This window comes from Phocoena phocoena, chromosome 15 (genome assembly GCF_963924675.1).
Source record: "Phocoena phocoena chromosome 15, mPhoPho1.1, whole genome shotgun sequence".
Taxonomy (NCBI): Eukaryota; Metazoa; Chordata; class Mammalia; order Artiodactyla; family Phocoenidae; genus Phocoena; species Phocoena phocoena.
This window is the reverse complement of record NC_089233.1, coordinates 36,168,457-36,196,116: the sequence shown is the minus strand read 5'-3', so window position 1 is coordinate 36,196,116 and position 27,660 is coordinate 36,168,457. Positions and strand designations below refer to the sequence as shown.

The following is a 27,660-nucleotide window of genomic DNA, read 5'->3' as shown; positions in this document are numbered from 1 at the left end:
CCGCTCGCACCGGCGTCATGGGACCACTCCGCGCGGGGCTTCAGCCGGAAGGTGGCACGGCCGGCCGCTTTTCCGGACCTGAACTTCCGCCTCCCGCGTGACATCGGGGTGGGCGCTTTACGAGGGCGGACCTGTGGGCGGGACGGAGCTCGGAGGACTGTATTAAAGGCCGGACGCTTCCGGTAGAGAGGAGCTGTGGCGGGGCTTGCTGGGATGATGGCGGAGAATCGTTGCGAGCTGCTGCCGCTGGCCCCGGGCGGCCTCGGGGCGGGGCTGGGGACCAGCCTGTGCCGCCGCTGTAGCGCGGGGCTCGGCGCCTTGGCCCAGCGCCCCGGCAGCGTGTCCAAGTGGGTCCGGCTCAACGTCGGCGGCACCTACTTCCTCACCACTCGGCAGACACTGTGCCGGGATCCGAAATCCTTCCTGTACCGTTTGTGCCAGGCCGACCCCGACCTGGACTCGGACAAGGTGAGTGCCGCGCGGGCCAGCCAGGAGGGTTTGGGCCGCCCTGGTCGGCGGCCCGCCGCACGCCCCCTGCCCCACGTTGAGGAGACCCGCCTCGGCTCCGAGCCCCGCGCTCCCCTCGTCACCAGCTCGACCCGAGCCCCCCGACTCCCTGTCCTGGGCCGGGGAAGGAGAGGATGGCGCCCTGGCGCCCACCACCCTCGAAGATCCCCAGCCAGTCCACCTCGGGGTGTCTCTCTGTCTCGCCCTCTCTGCTCTTCGGTGGAGGAGGTTTTGCAGACCCCAGACTCTGCTGTGGATCTACTTTCTTTTCCTCCCCAGATTGTTTTGCCCCTGGTGTGAGAACACCTCTTCTCTGTCCCAGTGTACTTAGTGGCTCTGGAATCCGAGAACCCTGGTGTTCTTCTCATCTTCTCACATTCCAGACGTTTGACTTAACGTTGGTGTGGGGGGTTGACACGGGTGGCCTGCCTTTCCCAGTGACTTGCATTTAGAGAGTTGGTGCTCCATCGTTTTCAGCCGCAACACGCACCCACTCAGCACTCTCAGAAAGTGCCGTCCATAGAGTGATTTTTCAAACGGAATGTTGCTCATATTAAGGGGTGGCTTAGGGGTGTTAAGGAAGGGCAAAATAGGAAATGTTTTTCAATCTGCTTTCTAATTAACCTAGTTTTCCTATTGCCCTCTCAAAAGGATAGGAATCTCTAGCTTGGTTTGCTGATTGCCTTTCATCAGATTAAATGCTCATACTGTTGTGCAGATGATACTAGAAACTATTTTGATTGTTACCTTTACAAGACTTGTGTGGCTGAAGAATATCTCTGGAGCTGAACAGCATTGAAACTCAGAAAAGGCTCTGTTGGAAGAATAGTTGTTACCTGTATTTATCCTAGGCAATTCACAAACCTTATTCTAACTTTCCTGTGTCTTTCACTCGAGCCTACATAATTGCACTTGGCTTTGTGCCTTGCCAGCCCAGCATTTGCCAGGCATAGGCTTCCCAGAAAGATTCAGATCCCTCTTCAAGATCCAGAAGCCTGACACAGACCATCCTCTGTGTGGCATGACCTTATGATTGGGAAACGAGAACTCGAGTTACCACAAAACCACCAGTCATGGGTAGAAATCAGGGTTTGAGATGCCAGCGCTCTGGTACCCCCCACCCCCCCAGCTGTTTCCATTGCTCATTTGACCAAGCTCTCCACTCTTAGAGAGTTGACCTCCCAGAAAATGACAGTCATCTCCAGGATAGAAATAAGCTTTTGTTAGCTATGATTTTCCTTTTATAGCGTGGGTGTATGTTTTACTGTTTTGTTTTTCTGTTTAAACAGTGAGCCTTAGTGGTCATTCACTTGCATTTCTACTTGAGGGTTTCTCTTTTGTATATTGAGTACGATTTTACATTGCTCTTGTCCATTGGGCTGTTTTGAAGCAATGGCTGCCTGTTTGGCACTGAGACAATTATTCAGAGCTGATTAACTATGGTTTGCCCAGTTAAGTCTTTACTGTTTCAAGACTACTTAAAAAAATGCTTTACTGTATAGTAGTCCTTTGGGGAGGGTAATTTATCAGAGTATGTCTATGTTGAAGTTGCTTTTTTTCACCGTCATCCACTTAACCACATTTGATTTCCCAATTGTAAAATTGAAATTTAGAACATAAAGGTAATGCAGCAGATACAGTCTCTGTCTCATAAAATAGTTGATAGTAAATATGGGTTAGTTTTAGCCACAGATGTGAATTTGCCAGAAGGAGTAATGCTAATTCCCGTTAGTCATGGTCGTAGAGTGTTTTACCTCGTTTTTTCCCCCTTTGGTTCTGGTGAAAGAGTGTCCCAGAGATTCACTCCTAGGTAGTTAAACCTTGAGTGAGGAATCTGAGGATGAGGGTGGAGGGAAAGGGGTGTTTGGAAGAGTGGGATGCTAGCAATTATGTGATGGAAGAGAAACAGGATGTTGATTCACATGTAAAAATCTCCAAGCCCTGACTGCATAGTTGAGATTGATGAAAGGATACCTTGCAGATATTCACAGGGCTGGACGCACCTGGTGGAAGATTTCCTGCTGGGCATTTGTCTCCTGTTCATTGAGCACCTGGGCTTGCAGAGTAGTGCTTGGGTCGGGGTTGGGTGGGGAGATCAGGGGGAGGAGTTCCAAGAAGTGGAAGATCTGGAATCTTTCAGGAGCCTGATGGGTTTGGAGTTCACTGGGAGAGTACCTGGAGCTTGCTGTTAAACGCACAAGGTCTGGCGGGGAGCTCAGTCATGAAGCTCTGTGGGAGGGGTGGTGTCAGAACATTTTTCTGGAGGAGTGCTTTGTTAAATAGCCGACAGACTGGTTGTTAGGGGGGGTGGGGAGCTGGGCTGTAACTGGGACCCAGTGCCCACGGTGCCCCAAGCCGCTAAACCCTTACCCTCTTGTCTCCAGTTCTGACTCGGGGCCCTTGCTGCCACGAAGTTCTCTCTGTAGATAGCCCAAGTGTGAATTCTCACTTCCTTCTGGTGCTTCCCCAGTAGGGCTGTGTCTGTGTTATTCATTTCGGCATCTGTTCACCTGTATCCTGGGTCATTTTTCTCTCCCCTGTTCCATCAGGGGCAGGCCAGGTGTAACACCCCTTCCCAGAAGTGCTTTGTAAATACTCGACATGTGATTCATTTGGGTTATATCTCTCTGTATTCCATGGTACCTGGCCCAGTGGCATTGTTGAAAACAGGTTAGAGTTTGTTCAGAGCTGAATCAGTCCCTGTTTCAGTGTGGAGATGCTTTAGGAATAAAAGGGAAACAGGAAATACTACTTGGTGGTTGGAAACCACTCAGATTAAGTGGGATTTGGGATGGGGGTGGGGGGGTTCAGTCTCTGCAGCTGAGCCAGGCCTGGAGAAAACTGTGTGTTTCACATGAGCTTTTGCCCTTCAACAGGGCCGTTGTCCTGGCTTGGGGGTTGCAGATGTGGTGGCATCAGATGGGTCTTTGAGGGGTGGGGCCGTCGAGGTGTTTCTGATGACATGCCATGTCCTCTGCAGTTCTTTGCCTGTGCCTACCCCCAGCGTACTTGGTATTGGCTAGAGTTTCAGGATTAGAAAGATAGTGAAAGGAGTTTTACAGACAGGGCTAAGTGATGGGGGTGTGGGTGGAAGGACTATCTTTTAAGCCGCTTGGCAGGAGAAGTGGGGATTACTTAGAGTGAAACGGCAGATTATGTTCCGTGTGACTAAGTCAGAGGTGAAAGGCTGAGAGCATTGTGAGCCCCAGTGAGAGGGCTGGGTTTCCGGTCTGAGGCCAGGAGTGGGGGTCCCGAGCCACTGTGCATTTTGTCTCACGCTTTACTTGAGGATTGGCTCCAAGCATATTCTCAGCCCTGACCCCACGCCTGGCTCAGGCCCTGGGCAGGTGGTGGCCCAGTGCAGTGGGGGTTCACTCGCCGTGGATGCCATGGTCACCTCTCCACAGGACCCCTTGGACCTGAGCAGGGAAGCCCTGAGGAAGGGCTTGCCTTTAGTGAGGAGAGCTGTTCGGGACATCGGACACAGCCATCAGCTGTCCCCCTGTCAGCCGTCTGAGGGTAGCTGGGAGGAGGTGGTCGTCAACTGAAGAGCAGTTCCTCTTTCCCCCGACCGCACGGGCAACCTTCACTTGCTCTTGGCCAGCAGGACAGTGACTGGTCTTGGTTTCGAGCAGCAGTCAGAAAGCTGCGGTCCACCTGCCTGGTTTTGCAAATAGAGTTTTATGGGAACCCAGAGATGCCAGCTCCTTATGGCTTATCTGTGGCTGCGTTCCCCTGGAGTGGGTGCACATGGCTGCTTTCCAGGGGTGCTCAAGGACAGCTTTCATTGGGCCAGGAATCTTTAAAGTCCTTTAGAGAAGCTGACTCTGTGTGGCACCCAGGGAGGGGTCTGTGTGGCCAGGGTGCCAGCAGGCCACCTCGAGCACTGGTGCTCTCCCCAGACTGCCGAGCACCCAGCACATTCCGGTCTGGAGTTGGTGGGATGTGGGTGTTGGGGGTACGGGGCATTTTTCATGGTGGCCGAGTTAGACTTTGGACTCAGGCCTGACTTCGACTCCACCCACAACTTAACCTGCCCTGCGATTTGGGGTTAGTTAATGTAGCTCTCTGAGCAGAGTCACAGAGGAGGAGTTGTGAGAATTAAGGAAGCTGAGGAATATGAGCCCTCCCCCACACAGTGCCTGGTGCCGGATCGTTGCAGGAATTAGAGATGGCTCTTAGTAGTCTTTATTTTACTTTTGTACTTTGTTTTTAGAAAGAATGTACCAAGAATGCTTTTTTGTCCCCCTCAGAATTTGTTTTTGTTCCTATTTGTCACTTATTACACGCTCCCTCACTTGCCGCAAACCTCATGCTGCTGGCAGGTAGCTCTGGTTGCTGGGCCGGCCTCAGAGGGTGGGGTGTGGAAGCTGGGCCCTTCAGTGCCCCCTGCTTCCCAGATGGACACTTCTTAGGACAGGCCCTGGAGGGCCGGTTCCCAACTCTGGGCACTGGAGCCTGTGCCAGGGGGGAGGGGCACAGCTTCCTGGGCAGCCATCGAGTTATTGTACAAGAAACCTGATGCCCTCGAGCCTGGAGAACACAGCTCCAGAGTTCAGTATCATCCTCCATGTGTGTCTGGGATGGGCTCTTCGCATCAGGGAGGCGTCTGAGCAGGGGTGTGTACCGTTCATCTTTCCTCGTCATCCGAATTATGTTCTGTGGGTTTTAGTTTCCTCAGTAGTTGGACTTCCAGGATCCTGGCCTGGTGTTACAAGTCAGGCTCTGTTGGGGCTGGTTCTGGAGGTGATGAGCTGGGCCAGCCCATCACTGCCACTACATAGGCCAAGGTAGGTCTTTCGAAACAGGTAACGGAGAGGCAGGCAGTGCTGGGCGCCAGGCAGTCCTCGGTGAGGAGGGGAGGTGGGCGAGGGTGCAGCGGAGCCGTGGGCCTGCTCTTCAGCCCCAGCGAGAAGGAAGGGGGAATTCTGCACCTGTCTGCCGGCAGGGCCGAGCGTAGGAAGAGAACAGAGGCTGCCTTGGAGCCAGCAGGGCAGTGGCTGTGGGGCAGCTGCTGGGGAGGGCTTGGGCACCCCTGGGAGCAGCGGGCGTGGTGTGAACCCCTGGCGGGGCGTCCTGGCTGCAGAATGTCCTGCCTGCCTGAGCTGAGTGACTGGTGTCCAGGGGACTGGAGACTCTGGGCCTGGAGGGGGCCTCGCCTCCAGGCTGGCAGAACCACTGTGGGGAGGTTTGCGGCCAGGGACCCTGGGCTCTTCCTACTGGTGCTTCTCTCCCAGGCGGTCGTGGTTTTTGCCTGTTTCCGCGTCAAGTTGACTTCCTAGTTTCTCTCTACCTCTCTCTCTCTCTCTCTCTCTCTCTCTCTCAACCAAGCTAAGTAGTGTGGCATCTGTAGGGGATTTATGTGCAGGTGTTCTGTAACTGGAGTGTCTGTAGGGAGGGAAGTACCTGAGAAGTTCAGACAGATGGCTGCCCCCTTGCCTTGTGACAGAGATGTTCATAGCACTGAGACCTGGACGGGTGGCTCTCCGTCTGGCAGGTCCACCCATGGCATCCTGCTCACGACTGCCCCACACCCTGGGGTGGCCCGATGCCTGTTTCTGCCTGCACAGTTGATGTGGCATCTGCTCCAAGTGGGCCCTGGTCCAGCTGAGCTGAACGGTCCCTGTGAGCCATCTCCGCTTGTTCGTGGAGCTTGGTGGGACCCCCCACAACCCCACCTTAGGTGAATTTGAAGCACGTTTGTTCTACGAGAATAACCAGGATCCTCATGTGCTGGGGTCCTTTCACACGTCCTCTTGCATTTGTTTCTTAGTGAGCCTCGTTTGAGTCCTCTATGTCACCCTAAATTCTGTTTCTAAGCCACATTCTAAGACTGGGAGGCACCCGGGGGTCAGAGCCCTGAGAGCTAGGTGCTGGTTGAGATCTGAGGGTGGGAATGACCCAGAGCTCTTGCTTTTCCTTTATTCCCTGTGTGTGCTGGAGGGTTTCCGATCTCCAGGTGTACACAGGGCGTCGTAGGGTCTTATATGGGGAAAGCTAAGTCAGAAGCAGCCAGCACTGCCACACACACGTCAGCACAGTTCTGCACATCCGCTGCTTGGACAGGTCTCTGGGCCTCTGTTTCCTCATTTGTAATTGGTGATGTCTAAGGCGTCTTCTAGGTCAAGGATTTGACAAACTGTAGAAAACAAAAGAGAAAAGAGGGCAGAGGTGAAGGTTTTAAAGTGAAACAGAATCACTGAAATGGATAATTTCAGAGTGAAAATTAATTCTAATTATGTTGATTGCAAATGTTTGTGTACAGAAAATTCTATGCTTTTGCGTTCAGGTTTCAAATGGGGAAATTTGACAGAATACATCTTGCGTTTAGCTTGGGACACTCAACTCTTTGCATTTCTAGTCTCCAGTGGCCGTGTGTTTCTCATGTTCCATTTCCTCGTGTGTTTGTGGAAGTTGGGAATGTGATAGAAAGGAGCCAGGTGCAGGCCTCTCCAGAGAATGCACGGAGCTGGAGTGAGACGTGGCCACAGAATGCATTTCCGTCTACAGCCTTGCCTGAGAGCCTGACTTCCTCGACCCTTGTTCCTTATGGCTGTTTTCAAGGCCATGTGCACGGTTCTATCAAGGGGGTGGGGGGCCCGCCCTGGACCCACGATGTTTCGCCGCGCAGTGCACTCGAATCTGTCTTGAACGTGAGGTCCAGGCACAGGCGAACAGGAGAACCTCAGCGGCCCTGTCAGAGCATTGCCTCCTAACCACCACCGAGGGCTGAGGCTGCTGGGCTGCTCGGAAGGGAGTGGACGGGGTGGGGCTGTGTGGGTTTCTAATTAGGATCGTATTCTCTGCCTCTGTCCATGTTGGGACTGCAGGTCAGGGGTCTCCTCAGAGAGCATGTGATGTGGCTGTCTTGCCTGCTGGCTCCTCTCAGAGAAGTGACTGCGGGCAAGGTGCTCCTGGCCGTGGCCAGGGCGTTCCCTCTGCGGCACAGGCTCAGGGATGCAGGATTCACAGTTCCCTGGAGCCCAGCAGCTCGGCCTCGGAGACTGGGCCCCCTTGGAGTGGGATTCGGCCAACTTGGGTGTCAGTGAGCCACCAGCAAACAGTGTGTAACCTGACGGGCATGACCTGCATTAAATATTCAAGAGCTAAGTCCAGCATTTCTCTCTTTTATGCCTTTACGGTAGATATATATTTTAAAAGCCAGCACAAGTAGGTCAAATGCAGATTCAGTGAGAAGTGGGGATAGTCAATAGAGGAAAATGATTTGTCAAGCAAGCAATCTTAATTCTGGCTCTTTTACAAAAAAACCCAAAAACCTCAAGCCTTGCCACTATATAAATGTAGCACACGCTTGTTATATAAATTGAGGAGAGGACAGAGGGAGGGAGGAGAGAGATCCTCGTGTCTTGCTGCCTTTTGTAAGTGTGACCATGCCAAGTGCACATCACAAGGTTCTTCTCCCGTGAACAGGTGATGGATGGGGTGCTGTTACCACAGCTGCCAGTGGCCGAGCCTCGGGCGTCCCCTTCCGCTGCTGGTGTGGGTGTCACAGAGACCATTCTCTCTTTGCTTTTGCATAAGTGAGCCTGAGACTTCTGAATTGGGGATGTTTTGGTATTTTCTCTTTTTCTGTGTTCTGTAGTTTTCTTTATTTCTGCCTTAGGATGGAGGCCCCAGGGCCACTTACAAACACAAGCAACATGAGATGCCGAGGGCCCTGGTGCCCGTGTCAGTCGCAGCCTGGTCACAGTCGAGTGTGCAGGCAGCCCTTGCCGGCACGCGTACACTCTCCAGTGCTGCTCGGGCTTAGGTGCTGGAAGACGGTGTTCCTCCAGAGCTCCTGCCTGGGTGCCTCTAAACGAGAGTCAGTCTGCGGTCCTCTGGGCTGTTGTCCAAGATAAAGCCCAGTGGAATTTGGGGGCCCCCGGCACTCCTTGTAGGATGAGAGCGCCGCCCCAACATGCTGCTGCCCAGTCTCTCCTAACCCTAGAGTCTCAGCCTTGTTTGTTTCTTTTTCTTTCTTTCTTTTAATTTTGGCTGTGCTGGGTCTTCGTTTCTGTGTGTGGGCTTTCTCTAGTTGCAGCGAGCGGGGGCTACTCTTCGTTGTGGTGTGCGGGCTTCTCATTGCAATGGCTTGTCTTGTTGCAGAGCATGGGCTCTAGGCATGCAGGCTTCAGTGGTTGCAGCACGCAGGCTCAGTAGTTGTGGCGCACGGGCTTAGTTGCCCCGCAGCATGTGGGATCTTCCCGGACCAAGGATTGAACCTGTGTCCCCTTCATTGGCAGGTAGATTCTTAGCCACTGGACCACCAGGGAAGTCCTCGTCCTTGTTTGTTAATGAAGCCCATCAGAGCAAAACAAATCCACAGGAAGAAACTGGGCCAGAGAACCCTGTGGGGGTCCATGGAGGAAGCTGCCATGAAGCCTCCTGAAGTCTGCTTAGCAGTGGCAGGGCTGGAGGGGTGGGCTTGTCACTGCTAGGGGATGGCCACTTGACCTTCAGTATCTTAGGGTCACCCCATGGGCCTGCATTTCCAGGTCTAGGTGGGTGGGTCTTCCCTCCCGGGAGGGAGTGCTAAGGCCACACTGCTGGGGCCAGCATGGCAGCTGTTGGACTGAGCTTCCTGCCCTCAGCTGGTGACACCATGTGGGAGAAGCATGGGGTGACAAGGGTCCCAACTGAAGCCCATTCCAGCTTCCCCAGTGCCCTGGAGGCTGGCTCAGGCAGCGGGTCCTGGGACACCCAGGGAGCTGGCATGAGATGGGGGGATGGTGCCCAGCTGTGGGCAGCCAGTGCTCTGGTGCAGGTCTGGATGCCCAGCACCCAGGCCTCTCTTTCTGGGGTGCTCGGCCCCAGCTTTCTAAACCTATGTGTGGATTGAGTGCCCAGGATGGCCTCCTCTAGGTTTTCACACGGGTTTTTAAGATAAGCCAGGGACTGTGCGGTGGGGGGTGGGGGGTGGGGGGGGAGGGTGTCACTGGAGGCACTGCCTTCGCTTCCTGCCCGGGGAGGAGGCGTGGAAGGCGCAGGCCTCCGAGGGCCCGGCCAGGTGTGTGCTTCAGTCTCCTGGCTCAGTGCTTCCCCATCTCTGTGGCCAGAGCATGTGGCTTCCTCTGCCTTGGAATTTGTCCCAGCCCCCAGGACAGGTCACGAGCCCAGCTCTGTCACCTTGAAGAGACGTTGGACTAGACACAGACCGTTAGAGCCAGAAGGGCCCCCGGCCTCCTCTTGGCTGAGTATCTCATTTGACAGATGGGGAAGCTGAGGCCTGGAGAGAGGAGCAATGCGCCTTGAGTAGCTGAGCGTGAGCCTGGACCCCAGGGGTTTGACCTCCATGCTCCCTCCAACTGTGGCTCTGTGCCCCCCTCGCCGTGGTGCCAGCTCTCTCCCAGCTGTGCTCCCAGCACCTCCAGGGACCAGTGCCTCTCTTGTTCTCCGGGTGGGCCACCAGGAACGTCTATTGGTGGATACAAAGCCTGGGTTCCAGACCCTGAGACGCAGGTGGGGTCCTCTTTGCTCTTCCACCCTTGGGCCTGGGCTCCAGCCCAGTTAGCAGCAAACACCTTGGACTCTTTGGCCTTGTTCTGGATGTATCCGTGAGGCTGCTCCTTTTATGAAGGCAGGGGTTCCCACGCAGCGACAAGCCTGCCCCTCCCCTTGGATGGCTGGGTAGTTGAGCACGGAGGCCACTTGCCTTTGAGCACAGGGTATGGGTGGGAGCATGTTGGGGAGGCTGCTGGGGGCGTGCTGTCCCCCCGCCCCTTGCTGCTACCTCTGCATTTGCCAGCCTGGGTGCTGGATCCCCAGTCCCTCCTGGGGAGTCCTCAGCCCCCCGGGGTTAGAGGGCCTTACCTCAGGCACCCTAAGATGGGGCCACGAGCCTGGCCTGGTGTGCGCCGAGCTGAGGGCTGGGCCTGGGTAGGAGTTCCTTCGGAGCATTGGCCATGTGGCCTTTTAGTGAAAAAGCCACCCCTGTTCAGCGGCCTCCCACCCCTGCCCTTCTACGGGTCAGCCTGGTGTCTGGAGGCCCAGCCCCATCGCTGGCTCTCCAGTGCTCTCCAGGGCTTGGTCTGGGGTCCCTTTGCATCTGGGCGGTGGCCCTCTCACCTGGCCCTGGGCATGCCACCACCACAGTTTTGTGGGCTCACCTCCTTTCCCTCCTTCTCTGTCCCATCCCCCATCCCTCCAGGCTTTGGAGGCCTGGGTCACTTCCTTTTCCTCTCCTGCCCACTCCCAGTGCTGAGCGAGATACCCAGTGTGTCGGTGGCATGGCCTTGAGCCCCGTCGTGGGGCCTCAGCCCCGTGTGACAAGGGAGGCTCCCTGGGGTGTCCTGAGGGCGGAGATGAGCCCAGTCCTTGTCTGATCTTTCCTTCTCGACCTTCTGCCAGCTGTCTGTGGAGGTAGCAGTGAGCCGATGAATAATTCCTGAGCTTGGCAATCTGCACTTGTCACACTTGGGCTCTTTTCATCCACAAGGTGCAGGGAAGAGCCCCTGGATTCCGTGTTGTGGCAGCTCCATCCTTTTCTTTCCAGACCTCGGCCCCTTTGTAGGAAATGGCGGCTGTTTTTCACCAGTAGGGAGGCTGCTGAAGCATCATTCTTCCTGAAGCCTGTCCCAGGGGTCTTCTGGCCTTGCTTGGAGAAGAGGAGGGGTCTAGGGAGTCTGGAGAAAGGGCTGAGGAGCCAGGCCAGGAGGCAGGATCCCTTGGGACAATATCTGACCAGTGCTTCCTTAGACGAAGTTGGGGATCTATGTGTGGTTGGATGCTGCCCTGGGGGACAGGAAGCCCATGGGGGGACCAGGCAGTGGCCTATCGAGGCAGGAGGTTGGGTTGAGCACCCAGGGCCTGTGGGAGAGAGGAAGGGGCAGAGGTGCTCTGGGCTGAGCGGGGCCTGCCCACCCATCAGCGAGGCTCTGGGTCCTGCTGGCCCCACATCCGGATTTGATCTGAGGAGAGCAGGTTTTTACAGCTTTGTGGACTCAGGAGGAAACCCTTGAAGCCACCAGGTTTATTACACAAAATTCCAGATTTGATGCTTATGAGTGAGAAGGGGGCCCTAACACAGCACTCCGCTTCACCGTTGAGATTCCTCCCAGTGGGAGTGAGCTCTGGGGCCCATGGGCTCACTATGTCCAAGAGGTTCAGGGGGTTCCGCCTCACCACCTCCCTGCCAAGATGCCTGATGCTGTGTGCTGTGGGCAGTGAGGCTCCCTAACACTCAGAAAGGCCCTGGCCCTGGGGGCGAAGCAGGGCCTGCCCAGGTGTGGAGGGAGCGCCTTCTGTAGATGGACCCCGAGGGGGCGCTGCTGTGGGGGAGGCCTCCTCAGTGGTCAGCAGTCTCAGGGGAGCTCTAGGGTCACTTGGCAACAGAAAATGAAGCTGTGTTCCATGAGCCTCTGACTACCCAGTCCTGCCCAGCGAGGAGCCCCAAAATGAGCAGCAGCGGCCTGGGTCGCGGTGTCTTTCAGATGCTGACCTGTTGGCATCAGTCCCGCTTTTGAGAGCATCCCATGGGGAAAAGTGTGTCAGGTTACTCTTGTGGGACGGTTGCTGAAATGAGAAAAGGATGAAAGAAAGGAATTATTGGAGCTATGAGGAAAGAGGCCTTGTACACAATCTCCTTGCCTCAGAGTAAATAGGGAGGTCACCTTGACGCAGCAGAGCTTAAACTTGGCTTCACCTGCAGTGGTGACAGATCAGGGTCAACGGCTGCAGGTGGCTGGAAGCAGGCGACACTGCTTAGGGGTTCCCTAAAGTGCCATAAATGCTGATCCTTCCAGTTGTGTGTTAGACACGTACAGTCCACAAGCCTCCAAAACCCCCTTTAGCTGTGGCTGGGCTGTGGGCCAGCTGTGGGAACTGCGCTTTCTTGTCTGGGATTCACCTTGGTGTGTTGTTCTTTGTAGGATGAAACAGGTGCCTATTTAATCGACAGAGACCCCACCTATTTTGGGCCTGTGCTGAACTACCTGAGACACGGAAAGCTGGTCATTAACAAAGACATTGCCGAGGAAGGTGAGTCGCAGGCAGGACCAGGATCGGGGAGGTGGGGGGGGCCCTCCCTTGCTCTCCAGCTCCATCCCTCACAGATGCTTATCTCAGAGGGAACAGGGCTGCTCGGTGCTGCCTCTTCCCCTTTTCTTCCTCCAGGAAGCTGAGACAATCCAGAGCTGGGTGGGGGCTGGTTGGGACTGCAACCCACTCCCTCCTTCAGGTGTCCGGTTGGTGGTGCCCTGAGGGTGGGGCTCCTCCCTGGGGCCCGCTGCTCTCTGGTTGCCTTGATTCACACAGCTTGGGGCCCGCCACTTCCCGGGGGTCCCTGGTGTCGGTCACCCCGAGTCTGCTCTCCTTCTGGGGCAGCCCTGGCAGAACCCCCTCTGAGTTCTTCCTGCGTTTCCAGATGCCTGCTGTGCTATGGCTCCCAGCTCAGGGTCCGGTCGGTGCTGAGAGCCCAGGGCTCTCTCCCTTTTGCTTGTTGAGCTGAGCCTGCTCCCTCCTTCTCTCCGGGCCCTCTTGCTCCTCCGACTGCGTGTCTGCATCTTCTTTTGCAGCGTCTTTTTCGTGCACGCACGTGTGTTCTGTGTGTGCAGCTGTACAGTTTTAGGCAAACTGTTCCCAGCATGACTTGCTTAGAAAGCAAATGTGGTACTTGCCACAGATCAAGCCCCTGCTGCCTGGCCTCACTCACCTGTCTTCTGTCAGCCTCAGATGCAGTGCTTTTTTTCAGGAGAAAGGCCCCCACGGGTGCCGTTTCCCATCTGCCCCTCAGAGCACGAGGGACGCCTGGAGCGTCTGGATGGTAGAAGGCTGGCCCTTCAGGCCAAAGTGCTTATCCTGAGGCTTCCAGGGCTTATTCACAGCCCCACAGTCCCCACCCCTGGATCCAAAGGGAAGGGTTGATAGGACGTCGCCCCGCATCATCCTGAGATGGGACGTGCCAGGTGCACCTCCCTTTGGGGCCTTGAAGAGAGAGACGTCTGCCTGGGCGGTGGCAGCCCCACCACCCGCTCTGCTGAGTCCCTGAGACCTCATTAGGCTGCAGCTTGAGGGTCAGACAGAGTCCACGGCTCCGAGCCTCCGGTGCCGCTAGCGCCAGGGCCCGCTGTGCAGAGTGCAGACTGGTTGGGACGACCAGGCATGGTGGCAGGAGGCATGCGCCTGACCTTCTGGAATACCCATGAGGAGCCCCGAGGCAGGACCCCTCCGATCCGCTCTTCAGAGTTACCTGGCCGTTCAGAGCCCCTAAATTGGGGCCGTTGCAAACGGCAGGAAAGGGTTCCTAAGTTGGCAGGAGTTCCACAGCTGAGCAGCCTCTCAACCAGCTGTCTTCTGACTGAGTGACACAGGGACCCATGTGAGGTGGCCGCTAGCCCGGGACAGACGGCCGCAGGCTCTGGAGGGGGTCTGTCCGAGAAACGTCCCGGGGGCCTGGCGTGAATTCAGCACCCAGCAGGTCACCTGGAAGGACGCGGGCCAGACGTGTGTCCACAAACGTGCCCTTTCTCCGTGTGCACCCTGGGGGCCCTGAGAGCCAGCGGTGTCTGCAGAGTCTGTAGGATGGCAGGACGGGGGCCGGGGGCTTCCGGTGGGCTGGGCTGAGAACGGGCCACCGGTCCACTGAGGGGCAGAGGCACAACGTTTATTCTTTGATCTGGTGGGAATTATAGTTGTTTTTCTTTATTCTAGGGGTGTTGGAGGAAGCAGAATTTTACAATATCACCTCACTAATAAAACTTGTAAAGGACAAAATTAGAGAACGAGACAGCAGAACATCACAGGTGAGACCGGTGACTAAGGTGCAGGAACCTTCCGAGGCCTGGCATAAAGGCGCGGCTCACTTCCCTCCCTCCTTGCTGACTGGCTTCCTCTGGAGTTGTCCTGGTGCCTGTGGCCCGCCCTCTGGACACCTCCCGCGGTGCTGTCAGCTGGCGCCCTGACCGGCACACAGGGCACATGCTTCGGGGGCCCCACTCCAGTGGGGAACGATGAGCAGCTGCTGAGGAGGACGGTCCAGTGAGGGTGAGGAGGGGGCAGAGGGAGAGCAGGAGGCCTCTGTGGGGCTTGAGTGTGTGGCCGTCTCAGGGAGGGCATTGCAGACAGGGCACAGCGAGTGCAAAGGGCCTGTGGTAGCTGAGTACTCAACCCATTCAGAGGACCAGTGTGACTGGAGGGACAGCACAGGGGAGTTGGCGGCAAGCTGGGCACAGACGGATGAGGTGGGGGTCCTGTAGGTGTGTGTAGGCACGATGAGAGTTTGGCTTTTACCAGGAAGGATGGGCTCAATAGGTACTCTTTGTGCTGGACTGTGTCCCCAATGGTGCAGAGCCCCATGTGGGACCCATTTGCACTTGGGCACGGTCAGCAGTGCCAGGGCCAGCATGGCCACTCTGCTGCCCATTAGGCCAGTGTTGTTTGAGATGGGCTGTGTCTAGCACCTCCCACGAAGGGAGGTACCAGAGGGTCTAGGCATTAGTCTTTGTTGCAGTGCCAGCTCTGCACTTGCTAGTAGAGCGCCAGGCCCTGCCTGGCGGGTTCCCTCTGCCAGGAGGCTGCTGTGAAGTGCACTTTCTCTCAGAGCTTCATGCCAGACTACATGAAGAGTCTCCGTCCACTTAAAACCCTTTCACTGCCCCCCACCCACCCCGGGCTTTTCCGCTGGGCACCCGGCAGGCCCAGAGCTGGAGCTCTTGGCCTTTGTGAAGAGGCTTGCTGACAGCCTGGCCGCTCTGAGTGGCTGGTCAGGGGCCAGGGGAGGGCACACTGGGGTGACGGCGTGGGAGGCTGGGACCACCCACCACACAGCTCCCGCCCTCTCCCTGTTGCAGGAGCCACAGGGCCATCGGGACAGCGGGAGGGGCCTGGGGAGGGGGCAGGAGATGTGGCCACGAGCTCCCCAGTCATCTCTGGCCAGTTTGAGGCCTCTTTTCCCTCCGCCCAGCCCCCCTGGTTACGAACCCTGTGACCTGGGCTGGCACCAGCCCTCTGTGCCTGTGTCCCCCCTGCATGGTGAATGTGGGAGAGGCCCCCTCACAGGCTGGCAAGGCCCCCTCACAGCAGGCTCAGGCTGAGCAGTGCTCAGTGTCCTCCACTGTTTCACAAATGAAAGCACTTGGGCTGTGTGGTGACCCATGTACTTCGAGCTGTGACCCTATCACTGACACATTGTGTATCGGCTGGAGCGGCAGCTGTATTAGGACAGGCCTTTGGCCAGTGCTCCCTGCGGTGTTGCCAGAAGCCGAGCTTGGAGCATAGCTCAGCGAAGGTCGGGTGGGTGAGTGGATCGGAAGATCCACGGGCTCCTGTCTGAGCTGCTGTGCGTGTCTGAGAGCTTTTTTCTGTGAGCAGGGCTGAGGCTGGTCCTGCTTAGCTCTCAAGGCACCCCCTTAGTTCAGAGACTTTGTGTGGTTCCCCCAAGGCACAGGAATGGCTGTCATCGTGTATTCACATCTAGCCACAGGTGCTCTTGGGATTTCAGGAACATGACTCATTTTATTTTGGAATTCAGAAATGGAAATATTTTTGGAGGTGGATGGGAAAGCAGAAAACGGCAGCTGTTCCAGCATGTTTGTTTTGCTTCTTCGGTGGATGCCTTTGGGGTTTCTTTAGGCATCACGACCTGGGCCCAAGAGGTGGAAGGGAACCGTAGGCCTCCCCTGGGCTCCCGTCGCCTGGGCCCCCGTCGCCATCCCCAATTGGCATGTGGGGCGGGGCTGCGAGGGGGCGGGGCATGAGCATTGCCCTCACCTGTGGCCCTTCTCACAGGTGCCAGTGAAGCACGTGTACCGTGTGCTCCAGTGTCAGGAGGAGGAGCTCACGCAGATGGTCTCCACCATGTCCGATGGCTGGAAGTTTGAGCAGGTAAAGTACCCCCTGAGCCTGCAGCACAGTGGATCTTTTAATTATAAAGGCCCTGCTCGGGTCCTCAGGTCAGCTGGCCCCCGGGACCAGTAATGAGGTGTTGGGCGGCCTACAGTTCATGGAAGCGTGGGTCCCCATCATGTCTCCAGCACGTCTCACAAGCAGCAGCTGTACCAGTCCTGACTAGATTGGTCACAGGTGATGGGGGGAGCGGCAAGAGTTGTTCTTAGGGTTCCACCTCCCTAGTATTCTCTCTGCAGTTATTTTTCTTAGTCTCGCCCATTCTTTTGTGGGAGGACTGTTCTGTGTGCTTTTTTCTAACATCTCCGTGTGCGTGTGCGTGTGTGTGTGTGTGTGTAGAGTCGATATCCTGAGTGCCTCCTGGCATGACCCCGGCACCCATCCCTTCCCTTGTCCGCCCTGGCCCCTCCTGGCCCTTCCGTGCTGGCCGAGCAGATGGGGCTCCGGCTCCTTTGTGCTGCTGCTGGCATAGATGCCCTTCCCCTTGGGGCTGCTCTGCAGTCCCCCAGCCCCCTATCCTGCCCTTGATTGGAAAGTGCTGCTGACTCTGGCTCGGCCATGCCCCTCATTTTCCTCAGCTCTGCTTTTGCTAGGACGCCTGTGAGAAGGGGTGAGAGCCAAGTCTCTTCCACCCACCCACCGCCCTCTGTCCACAGCGCTCTGGTGTTTCTGTGGGCATGCTGCCTCTCGTCCTGGGGAACTGCAGCCCGTTACCTGTGGGCCTGAGAACACGGCAAGGATGTCCTCTTGAGTGGGCGGTACCTTGCCCACAAGCTCATTGTCGCTATTTGTGTGTCTTAGGCAGAGACTCTGAGGTTTGGGCTTATGACCCTGCCCGGCCCAAGCCCTGGGCGCTGGTCCTGAAGGGCGGAGACCAGGTCTGTGACCCCAGCCCACCCCCTCTGGCTCCTGAGAGCCTCCTCTGGTGCCAGCTTTCTGTCCACGGTGGGAAATCATGGGGTCCCCTGGCATCCCTCCTAATTAAGGCTACCCTTTCTTATGGGTCTTTTGAAATAATGAATCAGGCTATAGAATGCTTGGCGTCCTCTTGAAATGTCATGAAAGGCACAGTCGGCACTTGTGTCCCACTCTCCACCCGGAGACGTAGCCAGCAGGGCTGCTCTGATGCCCTGCCCTTGCCCTGGGGCGGGGGTGTGGAGGGTGTCCGGTGGGGTCCCGTGGTTACATTTGCATTCCTCACTCCCTGACCCCAGCACAGTCACACCAGGCTCACAAAGAAAAGGAAGGCTCCCACCGCCCCTCGTTTTGTCCCTTGGTATGCAGCCTGGAAAAGGGCTGGGGAGACAGGAGCTGCGGTCACTGGTTCAGGATCCGTGAACTAGGTCACCCTCGCTGTGGCTCCTGCGGAAGGGAAAGGGGTTCCCGTGCCTCCTGCATGGGCATATCCTCCCTGAGACCAGCTCAGGGGCTTTGTCCTGAGCTCCTCTGGGCGGATCCCAAACCCACAGCAAAGAGCAGCTCCTCTCTCCCCAAGTCTCACCCGCTTTGCCCAGTTCCTCCCTTGGGAACGTGCTCCCCCCGTTCATGCCAGAGAAACCCCAGAACCAGGGTCACGTTTGTTCACTTGTCTGCTTCCTAGAAACAGGAGCCAGAACTGCAGGGGAAGAGGGGCCGGAGCCTGGGACCCCACGAGGTGATGGGGCTGAACCCAGAGTTGGCCAGTGGTCAGTGACAAGGCCAGAGCCAGGTTCTGAGAGGCTTGCACGCCTCGTGAGGATGTGGTCCCTGGGCAGACCTGATTATGAGTGGCTGCATATGCGCTGCTCCATCTGCACCCAGGGCCGGGCACCCCTGAGGTCCGCAGGTGGCAGGTCTGTCTCTGAGAGGCATTTATGAACCTAGAACAGCCTTCCAGTCTGTTCCTAGAACAGACCTTTTTATTTTTTTTTTCCTCCCCGTCCTCAACTCTTTATTTCACTCTCGCTTTGTTAGCCATCTAACCCCCACTGAAAAGCCTAAGGTTTACAAAGAAATTACAAAACAGCATTGCTGCAAAATCAGTCCCACGTTTGGGAAAACAAATACCTGTATGTGTACACAAAACACAAACTCCCTGGACCCCATTCCCCAGCATCCAGAGTGTTATCTCTGGCAGAGGCTGACAGGTGGGCACCCTACCTAGCCTTGGGGGAAGGGTGGGAGGGATGAGTTTCTCAGGGGGTCTGGTCAGTTCCCTCCATAACCTCTAAAAACCATCCACTTCTCTCCACCAAAGAGACAGGGTGGGCATGCTGGCCCTGGGGCTTTCCTCTCCTTTCCCAGAGCGGCCCGCACCGCTCTGCACACTTCCCTCACTCGGCGGTGCTCACCGTGTCCTTGTCACTGCACGTGGCGCTCCCGCCCCTGGCCTCTCCTCCGTGGGCAGTTCCATCAGTAGAGAAGGCAAAGATGGAGGGCCTTCTAGGCACTGCCTCGATAATTGTGCCACTGATAGCTCACTACAATTTTAGTGCTTTTCTTTTGATTAAACACAGAGTCCCTGGTGGCTCTGGGCTAAGCTGGAGCAGGCAGGTCGGACCTCAGCTCCTGTGTGGCTATAGTAGTGACCTGGAGGCCCGGGGTTGCAGGGCCATGGGCGTGGACACACCCAGACTGAGATTGTGGCTGAGGTGTGGGAAACCACAGCCCCGGCATCTCTCCCTGAGCCTGTCGGAGCTGCTGTGGCCCTCCTATGCCCCTTCGCAGTCAGTAGCCCCAGTGAGAGGAAGGCTTGGTCCTGGCTTCCCTGGAGAGGGACTCGCCCTCACATGTGTGTGGGCGTGTGCTCACACTCGTGTGTTCAGAGCCCGTGCGGAGGGCACAACTTATGGGCAGAGCAGAGTGCCACCGCCCCGCTGCCTGCTCTCGGGCCTGGCCCGCTTGATGCCCACTCCAGCGTCGCATTCCCCTCCCCGGGTCACTCAGCGTCCCCTGGACCCAGCCAGGAACCTGAGAGGAGCTTGGACGTGCTGGCACAGGAGGCCTGTCCTGCACGTGGTGTGTGTGTATGGGTGCGTCTGAGCTTGAGTGTCGGTGTTCAGGGACTTTATTTTCAGTAAGTTCGTTAAAGTCTCTTGGTTGAATCCTGTCCCTTAGCTTCCCTGAGCATCGGCCGTTTTTGCTGGGGGGTCTTTGCAGGCTGTTTCCCTCCTGGCGGGGGGCTGGTCTTGAGCCAGGTGTGTGAGGCTCTCTGCCCACATCCCACTGGCCTTCTCTCCTCCCAGCTGGTCAGCATTGGCTCTTCCTACAACTACGGGAGTGAAGACCAGGCCGAGTTCCTCTGCGTGGTCTCCAAGGAGCTGCACAACTCCCCGTATGGCACGACCAGTGAGCCCAGTGAGAAGGCCAAGGTGGGTGAGGCTGCGGCCCGAGTGCCCTCTGCAGGGCTGGGTTTCTCTCCTTTGCTGTGTTGTTTCTTACTGTCGTCGCGGCGCTCCTGGCCATGCAGGCTTCCTGGCGGCCTGCTCGCCTCATGCTGCTTGTCCATCATCACATAATTCTCGCCTGGCATATCAGAAGCAGAGTCCTGGAAGAGAGGACACGGATGTCCACGGGACGCGAGTGGTGGAGCGCGGGGTTGTTGAACATGCTGTGGCTCCCACAGCCCAGGCCTTCTGCCCTCACCTCTTCTAACCCGCTAGCCTGCTCCTGGAAGTGTTGCTGTCTTCCAGTCCTGCCAGTGGGGGCTATGCTTCTGAGTGATGCCACTGTGGGCTGTTTTCCTGGGTACTGGGGACGTCGAGGCTGGAGGGCAGAGCCTCCTGGTGGCACCTGCCTCGGATACACCCATCCCAGGCTTGGGAGTTGTGCTGGTTTGTAAACGGAGCAGATCCGGCAGGATGTGTGATTTTGAGACTCCATGGAGTGTTGCCTTGGCCTGGCACAGGCCAGTTCCTGTTGAACTGTACCAGCTCCCTGCTGGACATCTGGCCCTTCTGTCTCCCGAGGAGCGCAAGGGCAGCCTCGTGGCAGGGAGCAGCTGCTACCCTTGCCTGGAGGTGACAGGTTCCAGTGGCATCTCCTCTGGGCTTGTTCCTGAGGTCGGTGACTCCAGATGTGTCTGTCCTTGCAGAGTCCAGCATCAGCCTGGGCAGGACTTCTGGACCTTCAAGTCAGGTGGTGCCTGGACAGCCCCATAGCCGGCTCTGAGGGGACCCAGGGGCTCTGTGGCAGCCAGCCTGTGTGTCCTGGGCCCACAGGCGGCCCTGGTGGAAGGCTCTGGCATGCTGTCAGAGGGTGTTTTGAGTGAGTGTGGACAAGGCCAGCGAGGTTTTAACTGATGACATTAAACCGGGGGCTCCAGGCCTTCCTCACACTCTTGGCTGGTGCCACCCTGGCTGCTACCTGCCTAGAACTGCCCCTGTGAGCCTTTCAGGGTCTTCCTTGGAGGCATGGGCTTGGGAATGGATGGCAGATTCACCTCGCCCGCTGGTCTTCCCGTGGTGGCCATCCTCCACTGGTGCTTGAGGCAGCTCTTTCACCCCAGCACGACTGGGCAGTTGTCCAGGCCCTGGGGCCTCCAGAGTCCTCACATCCTGCCCCCACCCCCACCCCCAACCCCTGGCCTGCAAGAGTGCCTGCAGGTGCAAGTGCAGGGCCCGGGCTGTTCCGCCGCTGCCCAGGACAGGCTGTCGTGGGGGTTGGTGCAGGTCCCCGCAATGGGCCGGGAGCAAAGGGGTTCTGGTGCCATGCCTGGGGACGTGCTTCCTATTGAGTCAGGGTAGGAGGCAACCCCACCTCCCGGAGCCCCCAGCCTCACGAGGAGCCATACCTCTCTGAGCATTTGCAGGGCTCTTTTGCAAGTTGTCTTATATTTAGAAACTTTTATTTCTGAACTTGAAAAATTCTCATAGCCAAGTTCTCCAGGGCAACTGCCTGAGCTCATGTCCCTCGGGTGGCTTTTCAGCTGCAGAAGGGATGCGTTTGTGCTGACAGAACTCCACTCATGACCCCAAATCCCTTTGCCATTGAAAGTGCGGCCCTATTTGTCTCTCCAGAAATACCTGGCTCTGGAGTGTGGCAGCAACAGCAGCTTCTAAACTGGGGCCGTGGCAGGAGCTCCCCAGGAGGTGGAGCACAGCCAGGGCCTCTGTAAGCCATGGAAAAGTGTTGAGGCCGGATTGGGGGTCATGATCTGGGGACACCTGTGCACAGCCTGGTTGGAGCAGTACTTCATGTTCTGAGGACACTGGGTCCACTACTGTGGACCTGCTCATTGGGTGCCCACAGCACGGGCCAGACACACACACACACACACACACACACACACACACACACACACACACACACGTGTCTTGAGGTGGAAGTGACAGGAGAGAGCGGGTAGGGGTCGGGCAACTCAGCGAGGGGACCAGTCCACTGAGAGCAGCCCCAACTTCAGGGGCTTCCCAAACCACTCTACTACTCCATGATCTGCTGGGAGGACTCAGAACTCACTGCTGGCTGTTTTGCTCAAAGTTACAGTTTATTACAGGAAGTACAGAAAGAGGGGGGATTTCAAACTTGCCAGGGGAGGGTGTGTGGGGCAGAGGCCAGGAAGTATGCCAGACGTGGAGCTCATGTCGCAGAGGTGCTCCTTGTGCAGTCAGGATGCGTGGCACCGTGCACAGAGCACCGCCCACCGGGGGTGCCCCGCCAGCCTCCGTGTGCAGAGATATTACTGGGCTCAGTCACGTAGGCATGATTGATCCATTGATCAACAGTTGATCACCCATGTGCCTGATTGCAGTCTCCAGTCCTCCAGCCAACTGACCCCCCCCATCACATGGTCAGACTGGTGTGTCCTGGAGGTCATGACCTCCCAGGAGCCAAGGGCAAAGGCCAGACCTCTGTTTGGGCAAGGTTCAGTTTTTCACAACACAGAGGGAAGGAAAACTGGAACTTCGGGAGTGCTGGGGCCCAGGGACGTCGTGCTTCCCCCCACAGTGTGATCTGGACGAGGCTGGCCTGTAGTTCGCCGCACAGCACAACTTTAGGTCCATTCCTGAGCGCCGTGCTCTCTGCTGTCCCGTGGAGACCTGGCCTGTCTGGGTGGGCTTCCCTCTGCTGCCTCCCGCCTCGCCCTGCACTGACGGTCCCTCTCTTCTTCGCCTCGCCCTGCACTGACGGTCCCTCTCTTCTTCTCCTCCCTGCCGCCTGCCGGTGCCGAGCCAGAGTGACGACGAGGACACGGGTCACGAAGGGAATGACTCAGATTAAGTGTAAATGTCATGGTGAGCCTGCGCCCTTGAAACTGACCACCTACCTTAGTCTCCTTGATCCCAGCCCCTCCTCCGCTGCGTCTGTCTCATGCCTGTAGTTGACAGAGAACCTTCCATGGTAGATGCCAGCGCATAGATCTGCACTGGAGCCAGTCTGTCTCAGGGCGGGGCTGTCTGTCCCCTTGAGGATGCCCGTGTGGGTGGGGTTGGGACCTTGGCTGAGGCACCTCCGCGCTGTGTGTGTCAGGCTTGGGAAGGGCCTCCTTGCCATGGGTGCCAGCAGCAGGGACGCGGGCCTGCGCCCCCTAGGGACACGCAGCCCCCAGCCCGCCAGTCTCCCCACTGTCACCAGTCTACCCACGGGCTCAGGGCCAAGGAGTCGGAGCTTGTGCCACAGAGAGTGGGCCCTGATCCCGACACCAAAGCCTGTGGCACCCTACTCCCTCATGCCTCAGACTAGGGGTGCTGGTGGAGAGGAGTCTGTGGGGACCCTCCTTCTGTTTGCCCTGTCATGAGAGGCTCCGTGGACGCCCCCTCAGCCCCTCGCTGCTCCTCAAGTCCCTGCTGCCTCCTGGCCCTTCTTGTTGTCAAAAACCTGTGGCTCAGCCAGGATCCCATCAGCAGGGAGCGCCTTGTCTGCTCCCTCGTATTGCACAGGGGAGAGTGAGGCCCAGAGAGGGCAGGGCACAGGTGTCATGCAGGGGTTCCCCGCCAAGCCCTGCAGGTGAGGAGCTTGGGAAGAGCCTGTGGCCGGCCACGTGCTGAGAGGCCAACATCTGGCTATGGGTCTGGTCTGGGAACGCAGACCAAGAATGGCTTTTGCGTTTTTAGTGGTTATTTTTCTGGTGATTAAATGAGTGCATAATATCCTCAGCTTTACCTCTTGACTCGGAAATCCTGAAGTATTTACTACCTAGCCCTTTAAGGAAAGGTTTGCTGGGCCCTAGTCTGGACCACTGCCGTCCAGGGCATGTGCAGCACGAGCTCCATCTGTTGTTTTAAACTTTCTAGCAGCCACGTTAAGAAAGTAAAAACATGCGTGAAATTGATGCTGATACTGTTAGCCCATTACATGCATAATATTGTCATTTCAACCTAAAAAATCACTGACATATTTTACTTCGCTCTTCTCTTAAGTCTTTGAAATCAGGCGGTAGTTTGCATTTGTGGCCCGTCTCGGTTTGGAGTGACTGCACCTTAGGGGCTCAGCTTGACTTTGGCCTGGCCTGATGGTCAACTGTGGTAGGAGCCAGGGACACGGGGTGGGGTGGGGGGGCAGGGACAGAGGAGCCAACCTCCAGGAGGGAGGAGGGGCTTCTTTCAGCAGCACTGCCCACCCCCCACCCCCAGTTACAGACTTCACATCTGCTGGCAGGAGCCGCTTCAGTGGCCCTGACTGCCAGGGTCTGGGCTGTGGGAGGGGCGAGGTGAGCTGATGGCAGGGCAGCCTTGGTGTGGCCCTGGCCCCTGGGCCCGCTGGGTTGGGGCGGGGGGCGGGGGTGCCATGTGCCATGCACAGCCTGCTCAGTCCCTGTGGCCCAGCTCAGGCCTTCTTGTGGGCGGCAGCCCAAGTGAGAGCTCCTTCCAGGGCAGACAGGCCGTGACCGTCACAGGTCCCAGGAGGGGTCTTCTGTCCTTGTTAGGAGATAGTCACTGGGGCTCTGGCTCTGGCAGGGCGGCCCTTCCTGTGCTGTCACCTCGCTCCCAGGCCGCGTGGTAGTTAGTGGGCCTTGTCCTTTCCACCACTGAGGCCTGTGAACTCGGACACCGTCTGCTCTGCTGGGCTCCCACTGAGTGAGCAGCTCTCGGCTTCATGGCCCCCCAAACTCCAGCTTTCCCTGCAAAGAGCCACGATGATAGGGTGGCAGACCTTCTTGGGGCTGGGACTAGCACCATGGGGGCCAGAGGGTCCTCTAGGGCTGAGTAGGGACCCACCCTCACCCCAAGTCACGTCCTCAGACCATGTCCCTCTGACAGGGGCCTCCTGGGCTTTCCCAGTGAGCGGGCTTAGGGGCTTGTCCTTGTCTGGCCTGAGGAGGGGCCTTCAGCCTGGGGTGCTGTTCCCCCAGCACAGTGGAAGGTGCACCTACTGGGGAATGGGCAGCGGGCAAGAGGGTGTGCTTCCTGGACGGCCTCGGAGCTGTCAGAGAGAGAGGGACAGGCCTGGGGAACCACAGGGATGGGGGAGCGTCAGGGGACAGCCTGGAGAGCTTGGGCTTCTCTTGAGTCATTTGAACAAGCCCTCGGGGGACGTGAGAGATGGGCCGTGTGGTTCTGGACAGCGCCCTGACAGTGAGCTGGAGTCAGGGCCGGTGGCCACTGGCCATGAGCCTGAGAAGTCTGCCTGTGCCCGCAGGGCCTCACTCTGGCTGGGCATCCGTGTGAGCTGGGCCTGGCATGAGCAGGGCGGGCCCCTTCCAGGCATGTCCCCGCGTTGCACCGGGTCCAAGGCTCAGCAACACACAGTGTCCTCAGGGCCGTATCTCTCTTAGCTCTGAAATTCAAGTGGAAAATGCCCCCAGGAGGCCACTCTCGCTGCCAGTGGGATCGCAGGGAGGGTCATCTTACAGCACTGGCCTGGGCATGGTTGGGCTTGGCCGGGACGTGTGGCCTTTCTGTCCTGGTTACTTGATGCTCAGTAGCCACGCTTGACGTGTCGAAACAGCCCACTTTGCCAGCTCCAAAGTCTCCCCTGGCTCCCATGGGGTTGTGGCCTTGAGGAGCTCGCAGCTTGATTTGGGGGAAGATGGGAGGCATGGATGGTTCCAGTGGCGAGGAAGGCCGGGTGGGGGCGCTGCTCTGGCTCCGAGGTGCTGAGGAGGAGTGGGAGGGAGAGTCTCAAGCATGGCGGCCGAGGGCTGGCAGGGTCCCCCAGTGGGGTCAGGTGTGTGTCCCAGAGAGTCCTGTCTGGCTGTAGCAAGGAGGCGGCTGGCACCCTCAAGGAGGGTGGTCCATTTACAGAAGATGTGACCCCAGCCAGGCAGTGTGGGGAGCAAGTTGGCACGTATGGATGTGGGGGTGACAGCAATCCCAGGGGCCCAGGTTTCTGGGTGTGTGGCTGCAGGGTGGAAGGGACGTGGTTTATGATGGGGCATGGAAGAAAGAAGAGGGGCAGGTTGGGCTGGCGGCCCAGGGGGCCCTGGTTGCACACATGTGTCTTCTGCCCGGGATCAAGCTGGGCTGGAGAGAAAATCAGGAGTCGGTGGGCAGTTAAACCGCCAGGTGGGCTTTGGCACCCTTGGGAGCAGGGAGCCTCCCATCCTCAGGAGGCCATCGAGAGAGATGCTGCCCAGAAGTCCTTGGGGCCTCAATGAGGAGTCATCTCCCCGGAGCCCTGCCGCATGTCTCAGGAGGCCCGGGAGGCGCCGGGTTGAGGACAGGTCTGCTGCTGCCTCCCAGGTGTGGTTGCTCGGTGGTTTCTCGCAGCCTCCACAGGTTCACTACTTCCTAGGCATGGTGATGTCAGGCTCGGGTGGAGAGGTGGAGAGCTGGGAGGCCTGCCCCTTGTGTGCGGCCTGGAGGTGGGCGAGCTAGGCCTGCACAACGGGGTCCCCGTTCTCGGACCCTGGCCTGCGGTGGGCTCCACCCCCAAGCAGGGCACTTGGCCTCAGGGCCGTGAAGCTCCCGGCTGCAGGCTGCCTTTCCATTCAGGGCCCGAGTCCTCATTGTCTGCATTTGGCATTTTCAGATTTTGCAAGAACGGGGTTCAAGGATGTGAGGAACACAGTGTTGACAACTGAAGAGACGTTTTACCTTTTCCCAAGATGCAATGATCTGCCATGTCGAGGAAGCTTGGCCGTGAGAAGAAACCTGCTTTTGACAATTTCTCTAGAGATCTGGGTGTGAATCCTTTTTTTGCCTCTGAGGTGGGTGGTGAGAGACAGGACCAGCTGTCCGAGGCCGGGCGTCGCCACTCAGAGGCGGCATGCTGCCTGGGCGGGCGCCTCTGTAGGGCCCTCCGCTTGGTTTTCACAAGTGCCGCTCGGGCCTGAGGCAGGGCGCTCCTGACTGACCCTTTAATCACCGAAGATCATTTAAAGGACAGCGTTCTTGGTGCTACATAAACAGTCTGTAACAGAGCCTGGGCCTTGCTGGTAGGAAGTGGCCGCAGCACCACAGCCCTGGGCTCTGGGTGCTTGCTGGTCACCCTGGCATGCACCAGGCCCTCTTCCTCAGGGCAGGGGGTCTGCTGTGCCTCCCAGACATGACCGGTTGGTGGTTTCTCCCAGCCTCCACGTGTTCACTACTTCCCGGTCCTCCTTCAGAGCTGGGCTCCACTGGCCTGATCCGGCCTGGCACAGTCAAGGCTTCTCCATTTGTAGTTTCCAGGCGGGAGACCTTTGCATCCTTTCTTTCCAATTGTGGATAGACAACCCAGTGCTTTCACTTCTTAGAAATGCCTAAAAGTGCTGCTGCCTTTTGGGCTGATCTGTTAAGTCATGTAAAGGGAGGTACAAGTTTTGCCTCGTCTGACCCACCTTGGGGCTCAGGGGGAGCTGGCGCCCATCAGTGCCTTGGTCTCGCCTGGGATGGAGGTCGGGGCGGGAAGCCTGTCCACCCGGCTTCTGGAGCTGAAACTCCAGGTCACATTGGAAATTGGATGTTTACAGCACATCACAAACATCTCTCTCTCGCCGGCTCTCTCGTGTAACTATGCAGTTCTCTCTGACGTTTCTGGGGCGGTGGGGACACAGGCTGCACGGGCCCTGCCCCCTGACGTGACGGAGCTACTGGGATTCCTTTGAAAACCGCTGTCCGCATGCTTTGAGAACAGACCTTCCTCAGCTGGTCGTGGGTCCTGTCCATCTGGGGGGCCTGGCCGGGCAGGCGGCTCTGCCTCCTGACCTCCAGCTTCCAGGGGAGCTGTGCCTACCGACCGCTGTCTGGTTCCAGACGCTTCCAGAGGCTTCTTGCCTGTGCCCTCTTCTCCTTTGCCAATATTACCTGATGAACCAAGTTCTCCAGCACCTAGGACTTACCTCCTCCTTTTGTAAGGTCTGTTGTATGTTGTTAAATGTTTGGCTTCATCCGTTTATAGCAATCTTTCTGTAGGACACACTTGGCCCTGGTGACCTGTCCTCCCGGTGGAGCGCGCGGGGGCTGGGCAGCC

The 27,660-nt window shown here is 57.5% G+C and overlaps 1 protein-coding gene across 1 annotated transcript; it reads left to right on the top strand.

Annotated features, from left to right (window-relative positions):
- The first annotated feature begins 198 nt into the window (after window positions 1-198).
- Window positions 199-26,626, top strand: KCTD5 (potassium channel tetramerization domain containing 5). Its single transcript, XM_065892747.1, has 6 exons — window positions 199-468; window positions 12,378-12,486; window positions 14,158-14,249; window positions 16,234-16,329; window positions 19,575-19,700; window positions 26,239-26,626. The coding sequence occupies exons 1-6, from the start codon at window positions 214-216 to the stop codon at window positions 26,266-26,268; spliced, it is 708 nt and encodes a 235-aa protein (XP_065748819.1). The 5' UTR covers window positions 199-213; the 3' UTR covers window positions 26,269-26,626.
- The last annotated feature ends 1,034 nt before the right edge of the window (window positions 26,627-27,660 follow it).